General features: G+C 40.9%; 1 protein-coding gene across 2 annotated transcripts; it reads right to left on the minus strand.

Moving 5' to 3' along the window:
- Positions 1 to 9499: 9499 nt before the first annotated feature.
- On the minus strand, positions 9500 to 16837 carry ERH (ERH mRNA splicing and mitosis factor). Of its 2 annotated transcripts, none has more exons than XM_085062166.1 (4): positions 16682 to 16837; positions 13734 to 13821; positions 12525 to 12645; positions 9500 to 9998 (listed from the first exon to the last, which is right to left on the minus strand). In XM_085062166.1, exons 1-4 carry the CDS (start codon positions 16682 to 16684, stop codon positions 9896 to 9898), a joined length of 315 nt encoding a protein of 104 aa, XP_084918292.1. In that variant the 5' UTR covers positions 16685 to 16837; the 3' UTR covers positions 9500 to 9895. The 2 variants fall into 2 exon arrangements, with proteins under 2 accessions (XP_084918292.1, XP_084918291.1); XM_085062165.1 differs by lacking the exon at positions 16682 to 16837 and adding an exon at positions 15537 to 15560.
- Between the last annotated feature and the right edge of the window lie 107 nt (positions 16838 to 16944).

Below are 16944 nucleotides of genomic sequence, written 5' to 3' on the forward strand. Positions count from 1 at the left end.
GGGGCTGCTCATTGTACCTCATAAGGCTGCCAGGAATCACTCCCACCCTTGTACCAATGCAATACATCAGACAAGGAACAGACTCTTTGGGAAACAGAAGTTTCTCAGGGTGGAGCTGTTCTTAGCTCTGCCTGCTAAAGCTGTTCTACGTCAGACTTCACATGATAAAGCCTGGTTTGGACAAAGAGTGTATGATTCTAACCTAGTGGTTCAAGAGCTTTTCTCTGGAGCAAGGTCTGGAGCCCAAGATTGCTTCAGGAATTACTTTGCATTTTTATTCAGCAACTATTTAATTTCAAGCTCATAAACAGCCTTTGGAACAGTGCCTGGAATGCAAGACCTTCCTGTAAATATCCCAGCTGCTACTAGAAAACTATAATTACTTTCCCTCTGGTACAGGGCATCCTCAGATATTCCATACCAAGGATTTCAAAAGAGCCTCATCATAAGACATTCAATGTTTTGTCCTCTAATCCCTCTTGCTAGCCCCAGACAAGCCTATACAGTTTGGTTAAACAGAGCAGTGACTCTTGTCTTTCCATTTATTTGCAATGGCTATGTTTGGAGAAGGCTTATCAAATCAAGCAAACTCTTTATGAGTTCCCTTAGCACTTATGGAGGTGGTCTGAACACAGCTGAGACCAGAGTGCTTCTGTGTGGGTGTTGAAGTGGATCCTGGATTGTGAAGACTGAGATGTGCATATCTGAGGTGTATCCAGCTTCGGACAATAACTGAACAGAGACTTTTTTAATTCCAAAAATCTAGTGATCCAAATGATTCAAATCCCACCTACACCCTTTGGATATGGACTTCTGGACATCCTACATCATCTGGGGTGTAGCCTGGAGAAGAGTTTGAAATCGTCTCTCTTTGAGTGGTGTTTTGGCTAGGATGCCACACATCCCTCTTAATGCACACTTCTTAAACTTCTTATTCAAATGTCTCATTTGAATAATGTGTTCTTCATTACCACAGAGGTTCTTATCCTGTAATACACTGCAAACAAGGCTGAGGGTCTCAACTGAGGGGAGTTCACAGGACCCTTTGGGTGTGCTGTGTGTGGTAATGCTGTCTGTGACCTCTGTGAACCCAGAGCTTCCAGACACCATGTTCATTAGTAAAAAGGATGATAAAATCTCAAAAGGGTTATTTTTGGTGTTGCTCAGAGGAAAAGCAAGCACTGCTGTAGAAATTTCCTCTGAATTAGATAACTAATAAAACCTGACCCAGAGGACTGTGAGCATGTGTGAGAAGGGTTATTTGGGGGCTCTCCCTCATACCCCAGGGTCCCCACCAGCTGATCTGTTCAATCACATCTTAATCCAACCATAACCCTAGCAAGCAAGTGAAAGGGAGCTAGCAGGAAAGGTCCGGTGCCTGCTGCAGTGAAGAGTGACCAGGCAGATCCTGAAAGCTGTGAAAGGTTTTAAGGAGATCAATATTTCCTGTGCACTCATTTCTAATTGGGCTTTATTGCAGGTCTCTGATTCATGTAGTTCATTAAATGGACTCAGATGGAGTTTCTATAACTGAGTTTATACTCCTAGGGCATAGGATCAAAATAGCAGCAGCAAGCAATTGCCAAGGCCCCTAGAACTCATCTGGAGAAGTAATTGCAAGAGTGCTGAAGCATTAGACTTCAAAGAAATGCGGATGTGGCTAAATCAGTATTATTAATTACATTTAAGTTTACAAAAAAAGTTATCTGCCATGTTAAGGGTCACTTAAAAAACCACCCAGTGCCATGAAGAACATATTTAAACTAATTTATTGTACCACTTGCATTCTGGGGCAAGTATTTCCTGAGTTTTCATGAAGCCCATGAGTAAACAGCTCCTAAACAATGACTGTATCAGCTAGTTACATCATCTCCAGTTGTCTCATTCTCAGGACACCATGCCCAAAACATCAAACTTGTGGATATAATGGGGAAAATACATGGAAAAAACCCACTATTTTTCTACCTTGGGGCTGCATAAACCCTTTCATCTTCCCTGCAAAACATCTGTGGAAGGTGTCTGCCAAGTAAGTAAAAAAATCCAACAAGACCCCCAGCAGTAGAGTGCCTCTGTGTATGTGATCAGATGCAAGTGCCACCAAGCCAATTATTAGCCTGTTTCTGTCAACGGCCCACACCAAGGGTCTGAGGAAAAACATAAGAACAGGGGGATTGCATGGTGCTACTGCACCATGTTTGGTGTGCCCAAAACACTGTCAGGGCCCTCAGTTACTTCTGATGCACTGGCACCCTGAGCCAGGACTGTCATCCTTGCATTTAACAGCCTTCATGGATTTCTCTTTATAAGGTTTATCTAAGTAAATAGGAAAAGGGTGTGTTTCCATTCTCTAAGGATCCTCTGCATTAACTAATTAGCACTGCTTATTGCTAGTTAGGCTGAGTGTCAGGTTTTTGATGAAGGTAGAGCAGGAGATACCAGGTCGATGCATGTGTGAGGATGGAAGAGGGTGAACTGCATGAAAATGCTGCTCAGCTGGCATTGGTCTGGGACCTGCATTTTACTCTGACATTGCTCCAGGAATCGAAGGAGAGTCTGGCAAGACACACAGGTAATTTTTTCAATCTGAATTATGTGTCAGATACATTGAGGGTGGACCTCTATTCTCTCTATCCTCTCCAACTACATTGGCGTGATGACTAACTTCTAAAGGCAGCATGCCTGGAGGTAGTCATGAATTTTCCATAGAAATAGTTTAAACAGAGAAGTCAGATTTATGGAGCTTAATATGTGTTATTTGAGGTGTCTTTGGGTGCAGGTGGAGGCTGATAAAAATTCTACTGGCTGCTATTCCCCCACAAGAGGAATCTGGGGCTCTAAGTGAGCTGCCTAGGTGTCCTGTACCTGAGGAGAAGGGGGTCTGAGGAGTGAGGCAGACAGTGAAACCAGCACACTGAGCAGAAACCTGCCTAGGTTATGCAACATGCTATCAAAATGTTTAGTCCAGTAATTATAAGATGGAGGGAGGTGCCTATTTTCCTCGGGTTTTTCAGAAGGGAAATACCTCCTGGAGCTATGGCTGACCTGATTTGGGTGCCTTTCTGCCAAAGAACAGAGCAACACAGTTAAATGTAGCTCCTACTGTGCTTATTTCAGACAAGCTTTGAGTTCCCTGGAATAGCCGAGGTGAGCGTCCTCATTAAGATCAAATACTTGGTTATTCTCTTCTGTTTCTTTCTCAAGCTTTCTAGTTGAAGTTATTAAATTTTGTATGAATAATGAGTGCTTTTACTTGGAGATGATGGCAGCAGGGAATAGAGGGTGCACTGAGTGATCTCTGAACAATTGTGTTGTAAACACAAAACCAAAAAATGCAGTTTGAGGGGGCATTAAATGATTCATTCCTGGTTAAGACTAAGGCAATATCATTACTACAGTATGAAATACTGGTAATCTTCCTTTAGAGCTGCAGGTGCAGTTATTTAATTGAACTAGGTTCCAAAGACAGACAGGAAAACCTGCAGAAAACTGCTGGGATTAACAGGACACAAACAAAGTGGATAGAAATTGCAATTAAACTTACTTAACCCAGAATTTAGAAAGATACTAATGAGCTGAGAAATGTGTTCTAGAGGACCATTGCAAGCCAGGTATTGGTTTGGCACTGGCTAAATTTCTAGAGACAATGAGGAGGGAAAAGAAACAATTCTGGATTTGAGAAATGCACTTTGAAGAGAAGATTTGAACACTGACTTTTTTTTTTTTTTTTTTTTTAATTGTTGGGGGCTGGAAAGGTGTGGGGAGCATGGAGGGTTGCTTCTGGGTGGCAAGTCTGATTACCTCTAGGGACTAAAACTCTGTGACAAGGCATTATTCTCAGTGTCCCATGTGAACCTTCAGTCATACAAAGAAAATGATAACAAAATCAGATTTGACTGTTCTGCACCCTGTCTTTATCACTGGGGAGTAGTTGTACTTCGTGTAGCCTAGAGAATACTACTCTTGTGTCACCCAAACCCACTTGAGGATACTTGATGGATTGCCATTTTCAGCACTGTCCTTGGTGGCCTGGAGAACACTGAGTATGAGCACCTGCATGAAACTAGTTGGAGTAGGGACTCAGTTTAGATTTCCCATCTTTCATGATGTGGGATTTTCTAGTAGTGACTCTGATAGAATGATGGATAATTTAGGTTGGAAGAAAGCTCCAGAAGTCATTAATCAAATCCTGCTCAGCATGGGTCTAATGGATATAATCAGATCAGTGCTGTGTCCAGTCAGGTCTTGAGTCATCCCCAAGGATGGATATTTCCCATCCTCTCAGGGCAGCAGGTGTGTGCTGCATGTGTGTGAAAGCAAATCCCCTAGGTAACCAAGAAGATAATTTAAATTTAGGAGCCTGTTTCCTGTGTGGGTAATGAAGTGTTGCAGAAGCAGGCATTAAATACCCTAGATGGAAGAATCAGTGCCTTAGAGATCTGGGAAATACAAGTGTTGGATCTAGTCAGTGGTAGAGCCCAGACACAACAGCCTCTACGTACACTGGCAAATGTTTCACCTTTGCAGGTCTTGTTGACTTACATGGCACAAACACAAGGCAGGCAGCAGCTACAGCATTCCAGAAGATGCAGTCCATAGCAACAGTCTTGGTTGGGGACTATGGGGACACTGCAGGGGATGCAGCAACAGATGACTCAGGTGTGTACAAAATTGGTAACAAAACCCTTGCTAATGCTCACCAGGAATGGCACTGCCCAGGCATATGTAGCATGCAAGTTTTACTTGTGTGTCATTGCAAACTTGGCACAAAGAGTTGGAATAAAACCTATTAATTGGAGTTATGCCCAAACTTCATCCAGATAAACTGTTCCTACAGGCATGGTTCAGACTACAGTAATGAGAAAACTAATTCCTAGAATCTAATGTTTTCCTGTAAGAAATCAGAACAGGTTTTACTTTAATCCTTTTCAGACACAGTGAGGAAGAAGCATGTATTAATGGGTGATAGTAGAGAGCTGTCTTGTACTATGCAAACCCAGACATCTCCATTCAGTGAGTTTCAGTGGCAGATTCATTCCCCTGCTTTTTCCATGAATGGTACCTTGTATTTGGGCAACACTAACATGATAGCAGACAATACACTCAGTGTAGAAAACCTAAGGAAATTGACTAGTATGACAGAAGTGCAAAAGAATTTTCTATTTCAACAGATTTATTTTTGCAGTTTACCTATAGCTAGTACAATTTATCTTTTTACCTTGAGACAAATACTGAAGTCAACACTTTCAGACTTCAAAGGCAAGTGGGTACCTAAGGTGAGTGGCTCAGATGCTCAGTGAGGCTATCACCCATAGCCCATGTACGGCTGGAGAATTGCTAACTTGTGCTCCCTGGTCCCCCAAACATTCCCTGGCCCCCTCAACCTATGATAATGGTAAAACAATTTGTTTCAATGCTCACCAGGGTCTAGGAGACACCAATTTCATTGCAGTTGAAAAATTGGGAGCTTTTAATTATTTTGCACTTGTTACCCAGCTACCCTTGATTTTTCAGTTTATTAGCTTTTTTGATGGATTGTTTGAATTTTCAGTGTAGCTGAGTTCCAGAACAATCAGACCCTTATTCAGTGGGGATTACGAATGTACGTAACTGTTTATATACTCTAAAGTCAAGCAGCTGAAGCTTTCCTCTCTTCCCTCTGAGAGTAAGTAATCTTAAGAAGTATCCACACTTTCAGTGCATCATGTACTAGCACAAACAGCTTGACATATGGTAATAAGAGCCTAACCAGTATCTTTGCAACACACAGTCTTCAAATGCTAGTGAAAAATCTGGTAGTTCGTTCAACCTTATAAATACTGTGGGTAGTCAAGTCTCCTGTTGCTGTAAACAGGTTTATTAGTTACTAAGGAAGATAACGAGGTGGTCTTGGCTACTACTTTCATCTCCACTGTATGCTGACAGCGGTGATAAAACACAAGAACAGACTGATCTAGCAATGACGCTACTTTCCTGCTGTGCTTATTGTGATGGATGTCAAGATTTCAGTCTGTTTTAAAAGAATGTGATGGAAGTAACAGTAGACAAGTATTTTAACCACCTAACTTATTTTACCCTCAGAGCTGGAATACAAACTCAATTTTGCTTTTCACAATACCCCTTCAGCATACTGAAGGAGGCTGCAGAGTGGATTCCTATAAGAGTGATCCTGTTATTATGGTGGTGTCAAAAAATTCTAATCTTAGTGGGATTACTCCCTCACTAAGTGCATCACTGACTGGCAGGAGCATGCAATGGTAGACAAACAAACGCTTTATATATACACCAATTTATCTACCATGCTTGTCCTTGTTCTCAAAATGTCAGGTTGTTTTTGTTTTTTGGTTTGGTTTTTTTAAGTGACCAGCTGCTCTGCCTGTTGGTGTTGACTAGCAGTCCTCCCCTTCCCCACAACACCCAGTGTCTCTTTTATATATACTGTGAAGTAGCATTATGCCTTTCAACAGCAGGGAACTAGATCAGCTCAGCCATCTCACACAACTTCACTCTAATATTTACTTAGTGAACAGTCATACCGAGAAATTAGTTGTACCAGTCTGGTCATGCATTAACTTGAAATCCATGGCAGGCAGACCAGAAACTGTAGGAGGACTTCCCAAGGCTGTGATTAGCAAAGAAGCAGCATGGCTCATGGCTCCACAAGGCAAGCAGAAGTCAGGCAAGCACCTCAGTTGCTCTGCAATCCTGGCAAATAGTTGAGGGCTCATACCCCTCCTTGGTGTGAGGCAAAGCTTCCTTAACAGACTTGCCTTTTAAAAAATTAAGTATTTCCACACTTTGAACTATTAGTTCTCTGGATTGCATTATTAATCCCTGTTTTAAAATACTGTACCACTCTCCTGCAGAAAGCAGCCAATATAATTTCCTTTATCATTCACTCCCACACTGTAGCAGACACGACCAGCACAGTTACTTGCACCTATTGTTATGTAAGAAGCACCAGACAATTTGCTGCAGGCAAAGCATGCATGGGATGACAGATCCTTTTCTGACATAATTTCTGTAATCATGCCTTTTTTTTTTTTTATGGCTTTACTTCCTAAATGCTGCTGCTGAACCTCACTTTTATAGTAGCTGAACTTGGGCAAATTATCAGTGTCTCGTTACCAAAGTGCTATCTGATGCCTCTGAGGACAAGTGCAACTGCAGAAGGTACTAAGCACTCTGCTGTCATCTGTTACTCCACAGGACCCAAGAAGCAAAGTCAAGAGTCACTTTTCACGGCCTGCTAGCGCAGACTATGTTCCAAGAGCACCAGTCTCCTAGCATGTAGTAAGTTCCCAAGTGCTTATAACCCACTTCACTAAATTTCTGAAGACAGTGGTTAGTGGGAGACAACTTTCCAGATTCTTCTTTCTAGCTTGATGCACATCAGATAGATGCTGTAGCATTTTTTCTTCCTTTCAGGGTATTTGGTCAGCTGCTCAGCTAAGCAGCAACTCTGTTGTTTCATGAATAGTTAATCAAGTCAAATGCAACTCTAAAAGACTATGGAAAACAGCAGCTCAAGAATTAGGCACTGGAGATTTAACTAGTAGCTTATTTCAGAAAAAAAGACTTGTAGCTGGGTGAAAAGGGGGAAAAGAGATGATGCCCAAGTCCCTTCTCTAAAAGTGGCCTACAGACCACACTTTTTTATCAGCAGAAGGCCAAGTCTGGCTCCAGAGGTATGAAAGGACTGTTTACTTGCATTTTCCAATTCTGTGAAAACTTCACTTACTGAAATGACCACAGAAGTGAAAAAAACCCCAAAACCCAAAGTGAACTAACTTTGAAGTTAAAGCTTGGAATTTCTGCTTTTCAAAAAACTAAAAAACATACCTTCACTAAGTCCCTTTCAGAAAGCAGAAAGGTTAATTACCACATACTTTAAAGTACCTTCTTCCTATTTTCTGCTCTGATGTAAGAAATTTGTATTTTATACTTGTTTAGTGGTCTGAGTTTGCAGTTATTGTGCTAGAACCAAAATCAAGGATGATTTTTTAAAATCAGACCAAACTTAGGTTACCTTTGAATGAAGAGCTATGTTGTGTTCTAATGCCTGATTACTAGAGAGTCAGCATATTCTTTGTGCTTTTCACAATAGGAAAGAGCCCACACTGCTGGTTTTCCTTAACCTGAAAACAAGTTCACAGAATGTGGTAAATATTAAATCACTATTTTAAATGGGATAGTGAGAAGGGATAGTTTTTTGGCTTCATTTAAAGACCGCAAAATTGCATCCATGAGAATATTGGAATTTTTATTAAAAAAAAAATTGAAGTTAACCTCAAACATGTTGGGAAAGAACATGTTACTTTAGTATGTGCTATCCAGGAAGATAAACTATAAAAGCTATTTAAATAACATTGCCTGTATTAAACCTGAATATTATTATAGGGGCAAGAGTGAATTTTCCCATTATTACTTACTGTGTCAAGCTGGATATAAAACTTCCATCCCAAAGTGTTTAGAGATTTAAATAACCTTAAGTGGATTAATATACTTCTAACCTACTATGTTTTGAAAATTATAATTCATTATAAAGGAAGCATGTTTTGATGTTAGCAGATTGAATTTATTCCTGGTCAATATAATTCTAGAGCTAGTAGGTCTGATCTCCAACCTGTATTTGTGTTGAGAAAAAGTTTAACACCCTCACCCAGTACCTTTCTAAGAATTTATCTCTCTTCAGTAATTTGATTCCAAGTCTTCAGCAGCTATTACTTATCACTTAAGTAAAGCTGTTTTCATTAAAGCTTTACTGTCAATTTGACCTCAGATGCTTTTCAGCTGTTGCATTTGCTATGAGCTCCATCAGAAACTACTGATGTGTATTAGGAAGTTAAATGCTTTGGAGAGAATTGCAATCCTCTGTCAATCCCAGAACTGCTCTTGGTTGAGTGTATCTGTAGCCTCTGTAGCTATAGTAGGCAAACTCTAAAGGAACATAGCACCAGCCTTTCTTTTCTACCTGCTCTATTTTTTGGTCTGATGTGTCTTCCAACCCAAACCTTTCCAGTACATCAAAATTACCAAAATATCAGCATTCAAGATAGATGGGGGCAGATATAATTTTACAGTGTGTGTGAACAGCTAAATCCTTATCTTCTGTAAAGAGAAAATGAAGTTTGGGGCAGATTCCCATAGAATCAATCAGTTTTGACTTTTAGTTTATTGGGGGAATTTTTAAGTAGACTAACTCAGGGGGCCTGTGATGTGATACATTTAGCCTGCTCTTACCCATCACCTATTTCAGAGCTGACACACTTGAAAACAAATGCCTCACAGAGAGATCACTTGTGGTGTGCAAGAGGGTTGCTGTGTTTCCCAAACATACCCAGGGAAAACAGTATCAAGAGTAAGCAAGAATTTGAGCTGTTCTGTTATACAGGAAACAACTGTTGGTTCAGTCCACATGACCTTTCAAACCCTATTCCTTGGATAACAAGGAAAAGAGATTTGTGTTTTTTGGCAAGAACCACAAAATTGAGCATTCAAATTTAACTAAAGGGTAGTTTTTTATTTCCCATTAAGACCATCTCAAGGACATAACTGAATGTTGAAAAACCCACAGAAGGGCACATACAGCAAAAGTGGTGAAGTACAGTGTGAACAGCCCCAGGGGTTCAAATAAGGTAGGACCATTAGCAAACTGGAGGGAAAAAAAACCAAATTAAAACTCCACTAAAGATGTTGTATTTTCTTCTCCATTTACATTAAAAAAAAAAAGTCAAATCCAACAAAATCCTTGTATCTCTAAAAATACAATCAGTCCTGGCTAACGAGTTTATCAAGATGGCAACAGGATGACTATAATACAAAACGCTCACTACTACACTCTGTACACACCTGTTGTCCAAACCCTCCCCCAACCCACGTAGCAATGGTGTCCCCATTATTTGCTTGCTTGCTGGGCCTGCCTGCGGAGGAGGACATAGATCTTCTCCTTTATCCAGTCTTTGTTGTATGGTTGGTATGTCTGAGTATCAGCACGGTAACTGCAGAGAAAACAGGAAGGAGTGTCAGTCTGCCCTGTAGTACATTTACCAGAAGAACTTCACTAACAATCAATTGTCCTCAAGTGTATGAGGCAGAAACTTGTGTACAGAAGACAGTATCAGAAGTAGGTGGGAACTGCCACTTATCAAATGGATTTATCCTGTTCTCTAAGAAACAGTTACCCAGCAGGTCACTCTGAGCCTGAAACAAAACTAGATGCTCCAAGGATTACTGAGTGACTGAGTGTGTGTTCACATTTTAATTCATGCTTTTAATTAGAGACAACAAGTAGAGAATTTTAGTATTCTAGAGCTCAGAATGCAGAAGAATAGTTCCACCAGGAAACAATCTAACTTGTCTAAATAAGTCAAGCACTTCTTCAACATTCTTTCTTTATTTAACTTTTCAAGGGTTCAACTTCTGTCTGGAATTTTTTGAAAATTAATAAAACCGAACTTTTCCAGGAGCAAAGGCAGACTCACAGATGGATGATGAAGGATTCTTGCCAGTTGGCAATGAGGGCAAGCTTACATCTAACAAGGACACTTCATAAAAAGCAAACTGAAAACAAGAGCCCACAGATGCATTTTTTTTGCTACTCAAGGACAGTTGATAAAAGCAGGTTGCTAGCAAGGGCCAGAGAATTCAGTCACTCGAGGCCTGTTGAAGTGAACCAGAATGAGACTGAAAAATGAAAGCAAACTGTGTGAAGTTATCTGTGTAGGCTCATGCCCTCCTTTCTCCCTCAGTCATGAAAGCTGAATATTTTGTTCATGGAGATGGTGCTTTCAGTGAATGCTTCAAAACTACTAAGCTCCTGGTCAGTCTTTAAATCTTGGTATACTTATTGCTGATCAGATAGGAAGGGTGAGATGGTCAGTGGTAACAAGCGGAGTAAAAATCCGAAGTTCTTACTTAGGGAAAAAACTCCTAAGCATGCTGTTTCTAAGAAAGTCTTGTTATTTGAACCCCAGCATGAGTGGATCAAGGCCAAATAAAGAGAGGTTCGGTATATGTTCATACAGCAGTAGTACTAGTGCAGTGTAAGAAAGGTTAGTTTCAGGAAAAGTTACTGATTTCTACCCTCCACCCTCAAATCCATTCATAATGCTCTACTGCAAGAGCAGACATCAAGTACTTCAGGAATTTCTGTGAACACAAGACACATCTGATACACCTCGTGCTACGTGTGCCATCTGCTGGAAAACTGGAAGCTCATGCAGAATTTGGCACAATACTGATTTTACAAGCCCAATTAAGAAAAGCAAAACCCAGAAAACAGTTGCTAGTATCCCAGAAAACACTTGCTACCTCCTCAAACAAATGGTTAGTTTCTCTGTTAGGTAAAAATTGTGTTTCTCAAATAGCATCAGCCCAGCACTATGACACCTGAAGATCAAATGTGTCAGAATGTGTAGGGACAATGTAAATCTGCAGAATTGTGAGCTCATTTTACTTACTTTACTGAAAACTTTGACAAATGGCATTTGTAATAAGTCATTGCCAGTAACAGATTCTGTCCTGTACACCAGAATCCAAAGGAAAACCATCTGATGCTCAGGTTTTAAAAATAACTTTGTATTTTGAACTGGGAAAGTCTGTTCACTGGACAGCTACACAAGTACTTATGCTGGGATTTCAGGCACAGCAGTACAGCTGCAGGAATGCCTATACCAGAATCTCACTCACTTGAACATTTTCTGGAATTCTGAGATTCAAAAGCCTAATACAAGACTTTTGTTACTTGAGTATGAGATTTGTATCCTTATTTCTACAGCATTTCTGCCAAATTGATACCACTGTTGTATCAAAACATCACCTTGAAATTTATAGTATGGACAGTACTCAACCTGACATTGTAAATTTTGTTCTGAACAGTGAAATTTAACATCTGATTTCACAGTGAAGTCAGAATGGGAAGTACACAAGACCATCTTTGCTTGCCTACAACTTTGACATACAAATGAGAGCTGAAGGTGTTTTCAGAAGAGCAAGTAAACAATTAGCTAGGGCTCTCCAGAGGATTCATGTGTTCCTCAATAACTTCATCATGATTTACAGAAACCTGTATCTTGCTGTTTCTTGATCAAAACAAACTTTTAGCTGCAATGCACTTGTGCAGCCTTCTGCCCTACCACTAGTACTGCCCTCAGCTGAAAAAAACTCTGTAATCATCCTGCCTCTTGAAGAATCAGACCAACACCACAAAATTGAACAGATTCTAGCAGTAATGAAAGGAGCAGCTGTAATGAACAGTTAGATTTCAGTATCTGAAATGCTGTGAGCTTCAATGTCAGTAAAATCCCTGTGCAACTGTCTATTTCTAAGCCTTCTTTAGAGATACCTTATTTCTATGCAATTAATTGGATTGGGCAACATGTTATGGCAGCTGCAATACTGCTGCATTACAGTTACTGCAAAAAAAGACATAAAACAGGATTATGTTAAACTCACATAAAAGAGTTTAGAAGGAAGACATGTGACTTTCCTAAGTCACTGAAATGGACTTGTACAATTGAACTTACACAAGACAGCTGAGGTCTGCCAAGTCATCGATGAAGTCAAACAACTGGCTGATATCATATGTAATGGATGGACTGTTGGGATTCATTCTCTTCAGATGCTCTTCATACATTTTACAGACTCCTACAGAGAAACAAAGATTAACAATGCAATATTAAAAAAAACCCTGTATTTGTTGAAAATTTTTCAGCTATTGATCCACAAAAGTTTAAAGATTACTACCATGAAAACAACCAGATTTTGCAGAGTTGAAATTCTTTTGTTCCTAGTGATTTGCATTGAAAATTATAAAGTAAGATGTAAGGAAAGTAAAGTTTTTATCATCTCAGGGAAAAAGTTTTAGTTCTGTCAAATATGTAACTTTCCTTGCAGTAAGCTCCAGCAGATACCTGGAACTCCTCCTAATAATTTTAAGACAGAAATTACAACATATATTCCTACTGCACAAACACCTAAGAAACAGAAGAACTCAAAAGATCATTCTTGATCGAAGAGTCAAAACAGGGCTACTGAGGTAAGAGTGACAGCACCAGCCTTGTATATGGATTTAAACCACTTTTATTTATTTAAGCTAGTCCACTAGCAATTCAGATACATTTGAGAAGAAAGTAGTATTTAAATGAGCACAGAGACTTTACATGGTCTTTATTATACTTTTGTTTGCCTCACAAAACTTCCTGGAAGATTAATGTTAAGTGAACTACAGCTTTAACATTTCAATCTTCTTTCCATGCTCATTGGGTTTATCAAAGTCTTGTACGATCTTTACTCTGGCAAAAGTGCCATGAGACAGCATATTATGTATCAAGTGCACACAATCTTTTATTTAATATATTGCTTCCAGTAGCAATCTTTCCTTTACAGTGCTAGGACAAAGATTAGCAACAATTAGGTGCTGATCCTGCAATGAAATGCACTGAAACAAGTCTACTGAATGGCCCCAGCAAGAATACTGTCTACTCTCCCAAACTGGATGTGGTTTCATCTAGTTAAACCAAAACCAGACATTTAATATAAAAAGGAAGTTTTAGAAACAAATAATAATTAGTTTTTAGTTTGCTAGAACATTAATAAACTAAAAGCGTAAGGTTTTTTTGTGAATTTCCTTTAAAAAAACATGAACAGCGACTTACTTTCTTACCAAGTTTGTGAATAGGTCAAAAATGAGGTTTTAACAACAGTTTTTAACTACCATGTCTGCATCCACCCACCTTCCATGCACTCATTCACCGATTCATAATCAGCATATGTTCTGCCTTCTGGCCTCTTGGTAGGCTGGACAAGTAGAATTGTGTGAGACTGAAAAACAAAACAAACACACACAAAAAAAAGTTACTTGCACAATTTGAATGATTTTTGTTTGAATTAAGTTATTTTTCTGAAAGAAGGAGTAAAAAGAATAGTAATACTAAAATATTTGACTAGCAATCAAGGACATAGACATTTTCCAAATAGCATTTACTATTTATATAAGCTGTGTTAATAATTTTAACAAATCCTGTCAATCCTTATGGAATTTCAAAATGTATAAAATCACCAGTAAAGCAGCTACTGTGTTGAAAAAAAATACTAGAGAGATAGTAGTTTCTATTTAGACAGACAAGCAAAGCAGTAAAGTCAATGCATAAAAGCTGTGGCATTAGTGCGTTTACTTATTTTGCTCCAAATGCAAGCTGTTAGCAAAATTTTCAATGCCCCAATGAAAGAGCCAGGAGGGGATACAACTTAACCCCATTGCCAATCTCACCTTAAAGATTTTAACAGAAATAGCTATTTTGAGTTATCCATTTAACTCCAAGGGAACACAAATGACACAATAAATCTGCACTTAGCATTCAAGATTATTTTCCCCAAAACAGATGTACTGGTTTTTCACACTTCAATGAGTTTACTTAAATAGTAATTATGGCACAGAAAACTGTTCCAAATGTTGGAGTCCATAAGCCTGTTCTTCTGCAGAGAAGACTTCAGTGACTGTACACTCTGTGGCTTGCATTATTTCCATAACATTTTTCACTTGGCTACAGCAAGTAATTTGAGCAAGGAAGCAAGATTTTTGAAGTGTACACAATCTGTGATCTAATTAACAGGTTGCATAGCACAGAAAGTTTGCAAGCATGCTGCAAATGGCCGTTTCCAGTGCTGCTAATTGGATCCAACATTTTCAGTGCTAATATATGAGGTGAGCACACAACATAGAGGCAACTGCAGGGTAAGACATTATTTGGCTTAGATTAATCAGCTGCTGATAGAAAAATCCTGACCCTCGTTTGGGACATCAGTGAAGATACCTGTTTGGTGCTCATCAAACGCAGTGACAAGAAGAGGAAAGGCAAATGTTAGGATTTACAGGAAAAAAATCGAAAAAAAGAGGAATTCTGAGTTGCATATTGTAACAACAAAAATCACACAAAGGAGAGTAGATAATTTAAATCCACTTTCACGTATGCCAGAGGATGTTAGATTTGAAAGGCATTCCCCAAGGGGGGGCTGGTATCTGGCTGTTCCAAAGTGCATTGTACTTGAACAGGCATGTCTTAGCAGGGAGTCCAAATGACTGCCAAACATTATTAAAAAATAGTTTGTCCAGCAATATCATTTTAATTAGCTGGTCACTAAAGAGCATTAAATGAATGCATACGTTCTGAGATTATCCACACAATCAGTTTATAGAAAAATCAGTAAGCCAGACATGTAAGCCAGTTTTTCCAGAATTTCACAGTGGAAATCATTTGGGCTTCTGAATTTAAGCCACTTATCACTTCAGACACTATACAATATACATTGTCAGATACTGGCCTGTAAAAATACTAATTAATTAAAATTAATGTCATTGGGATCATTTGTATTGTAGAATTAATGCTTTCCAAACATTTCTTTGGAAATTGGACATTATTTTACTTTAAGGGGGAAAAAAATTGATTTGATAAAATTTTTGGTCCTATCCTATCACACAGGTACAGAAAAATTACAAGTTCAGAAGCCCGAGGGAAGTTTCCTCCAACTATTATTACCTGCCCCATGTGCCTAGGTGACATAAAACCAAAACAAGGGAAGATCCATAAACCTTCCTGCATTAGCACCAGGTTACCTGGAATAGCCCAACATGGACCCTTGTTACTATGATGCATATGTTGGATTTCTTTGCATTTTCATTAAAAGCACAGTTGTACTGGCTGCTTTTAGGCAGGACACTGAACAAGACACCACATGGTTTATATTATAACAATTTCGAACTTCTAGCGAGAGCTTTAGAAATTGCTCCTGTTACTGAAGGCAGAACCCTGTAAAACTGGTTAAGGCAGTGCCAACAGCCAAACCAGCAGGACTTAAAAGCTAGGCAACATCTGCTCAAAGAGGCTTCCACCAATTGTAGTCTATCAGACAATAAAATGTAAAAAAAAAAAAAAGTCCCAAAACAATCAAGAAGGAAGACAAACACGTATTGTAAGGATAAGATGTGCAGTGATGCAAATACCAGCCGCATACTGCAAACACCTAAATGCCTTGCAGTCACCTCTGCCAGGCAGAAAAAGTGGTCTAAGGGGCACCTTTCCCTGTGGCCAGCAGGGACAGGGCTGGCAGCTGCTCATCATGGCCGAAGCCAACGGCTTTGGAGCAAGGGCCAGGCCGGTGTGCAACTCCGCTGCCAACCGAAAAAGCCGCTGTCCCACCCGCCGGGCAACAACTAGTTTCAGCAGATGTTCATTTATTAGATGAACGCAACAAACCGCGGTGATCGGGAGGCCTTTGAGCTTCAGCGTGCCATTCCGACAGCCCACCAAGGCAAGCTCCCGCCTTTCCCTCCTCCGAGCAGAGGGGAGGAGCAGGGAGAGCAGCATGGAAAGCGCAAATCAGCCATTTAAGGCAGGCTCGCTCCACGGCCGAAACTCTTCCAGCAGCGCTCTGAGAAGGGGCCGAAGCTGCCGGGGAGGGGAGCGGGAGCCTCCAACGCGACTCTCGCCGAGCGCCGCCGCCGCCTTTGTGCCCCCGCCCCGTGCTGCGCTGCCCCGCCAAAACGTGCTGCCGCCCGCCCGGGCCCGCACTGCCGGCCGCGGCCTTCCCGCCCGCAGTGACCACGCGGCAAGGGAGAGGAAGGAAAGGCAGCCCGGGCGGGCGCGGAGCGCGGCGATCCCGTCCCGTCCCGTCCCGCTCTCACCATGGCGGCTCCGCTCCTTCAGCACCGCCGGGCAGAAGTGGCGCGCGGCGATCCCCCACAGGCCCTCGCGCCCGCCGGAAGCGCCGCCGCGCCAACGGCCGCCACCATCGAGCCGCGCGCGCGCATGCGCTCACAGGGCCGGCCGTCAGGCTAGCGGGGGCGGGGCGGGGCGCGGCCATCTTTGGTGAGGGAACTGCTCTTTGCCCACTGCGGGCCGTGGCCCCACTCGCCATCTTGGAGTCGGGAAGCGCGCGGGGGCGGGG

Source organism: Lichenostomus cassidix, chromosome 5, assembly GCF_008360975.1.
Source record: "Lichenostomus cassidix isolate B80296 chromosome 5, HeHo_3.0, whole genome shotgun sequence".
Lineage (NCBI taxonomy): Eukaryota > Metazoa > Chordata > Aves > Passeriformes > Meliphagidae > Lichenostomus > Lichenostomus cassidix.

Bases quoted from the DNA above. Each gene is read 5' to 3' on its own strand.
- ERH (XM_085062165.1), bottom strand. From the start codon at position 15,560: ATGTCACCTAGGCACATGGGGCAG. The intron at 13,822-15,536 runs GTAATAATAGTT...TTTGTTTTTCAG, and splicing joins CACCTAGGCACATGGGGCAG to TCTCACACAATTCTACTTGT. The intron at 12,646-13,733 runs GTGGGTGGATGC...GTTTCTCTGTAG, and splicing joins GGTGAATGAGTGCATGGAAG to GAGTCTGTAAAATGTATGAA.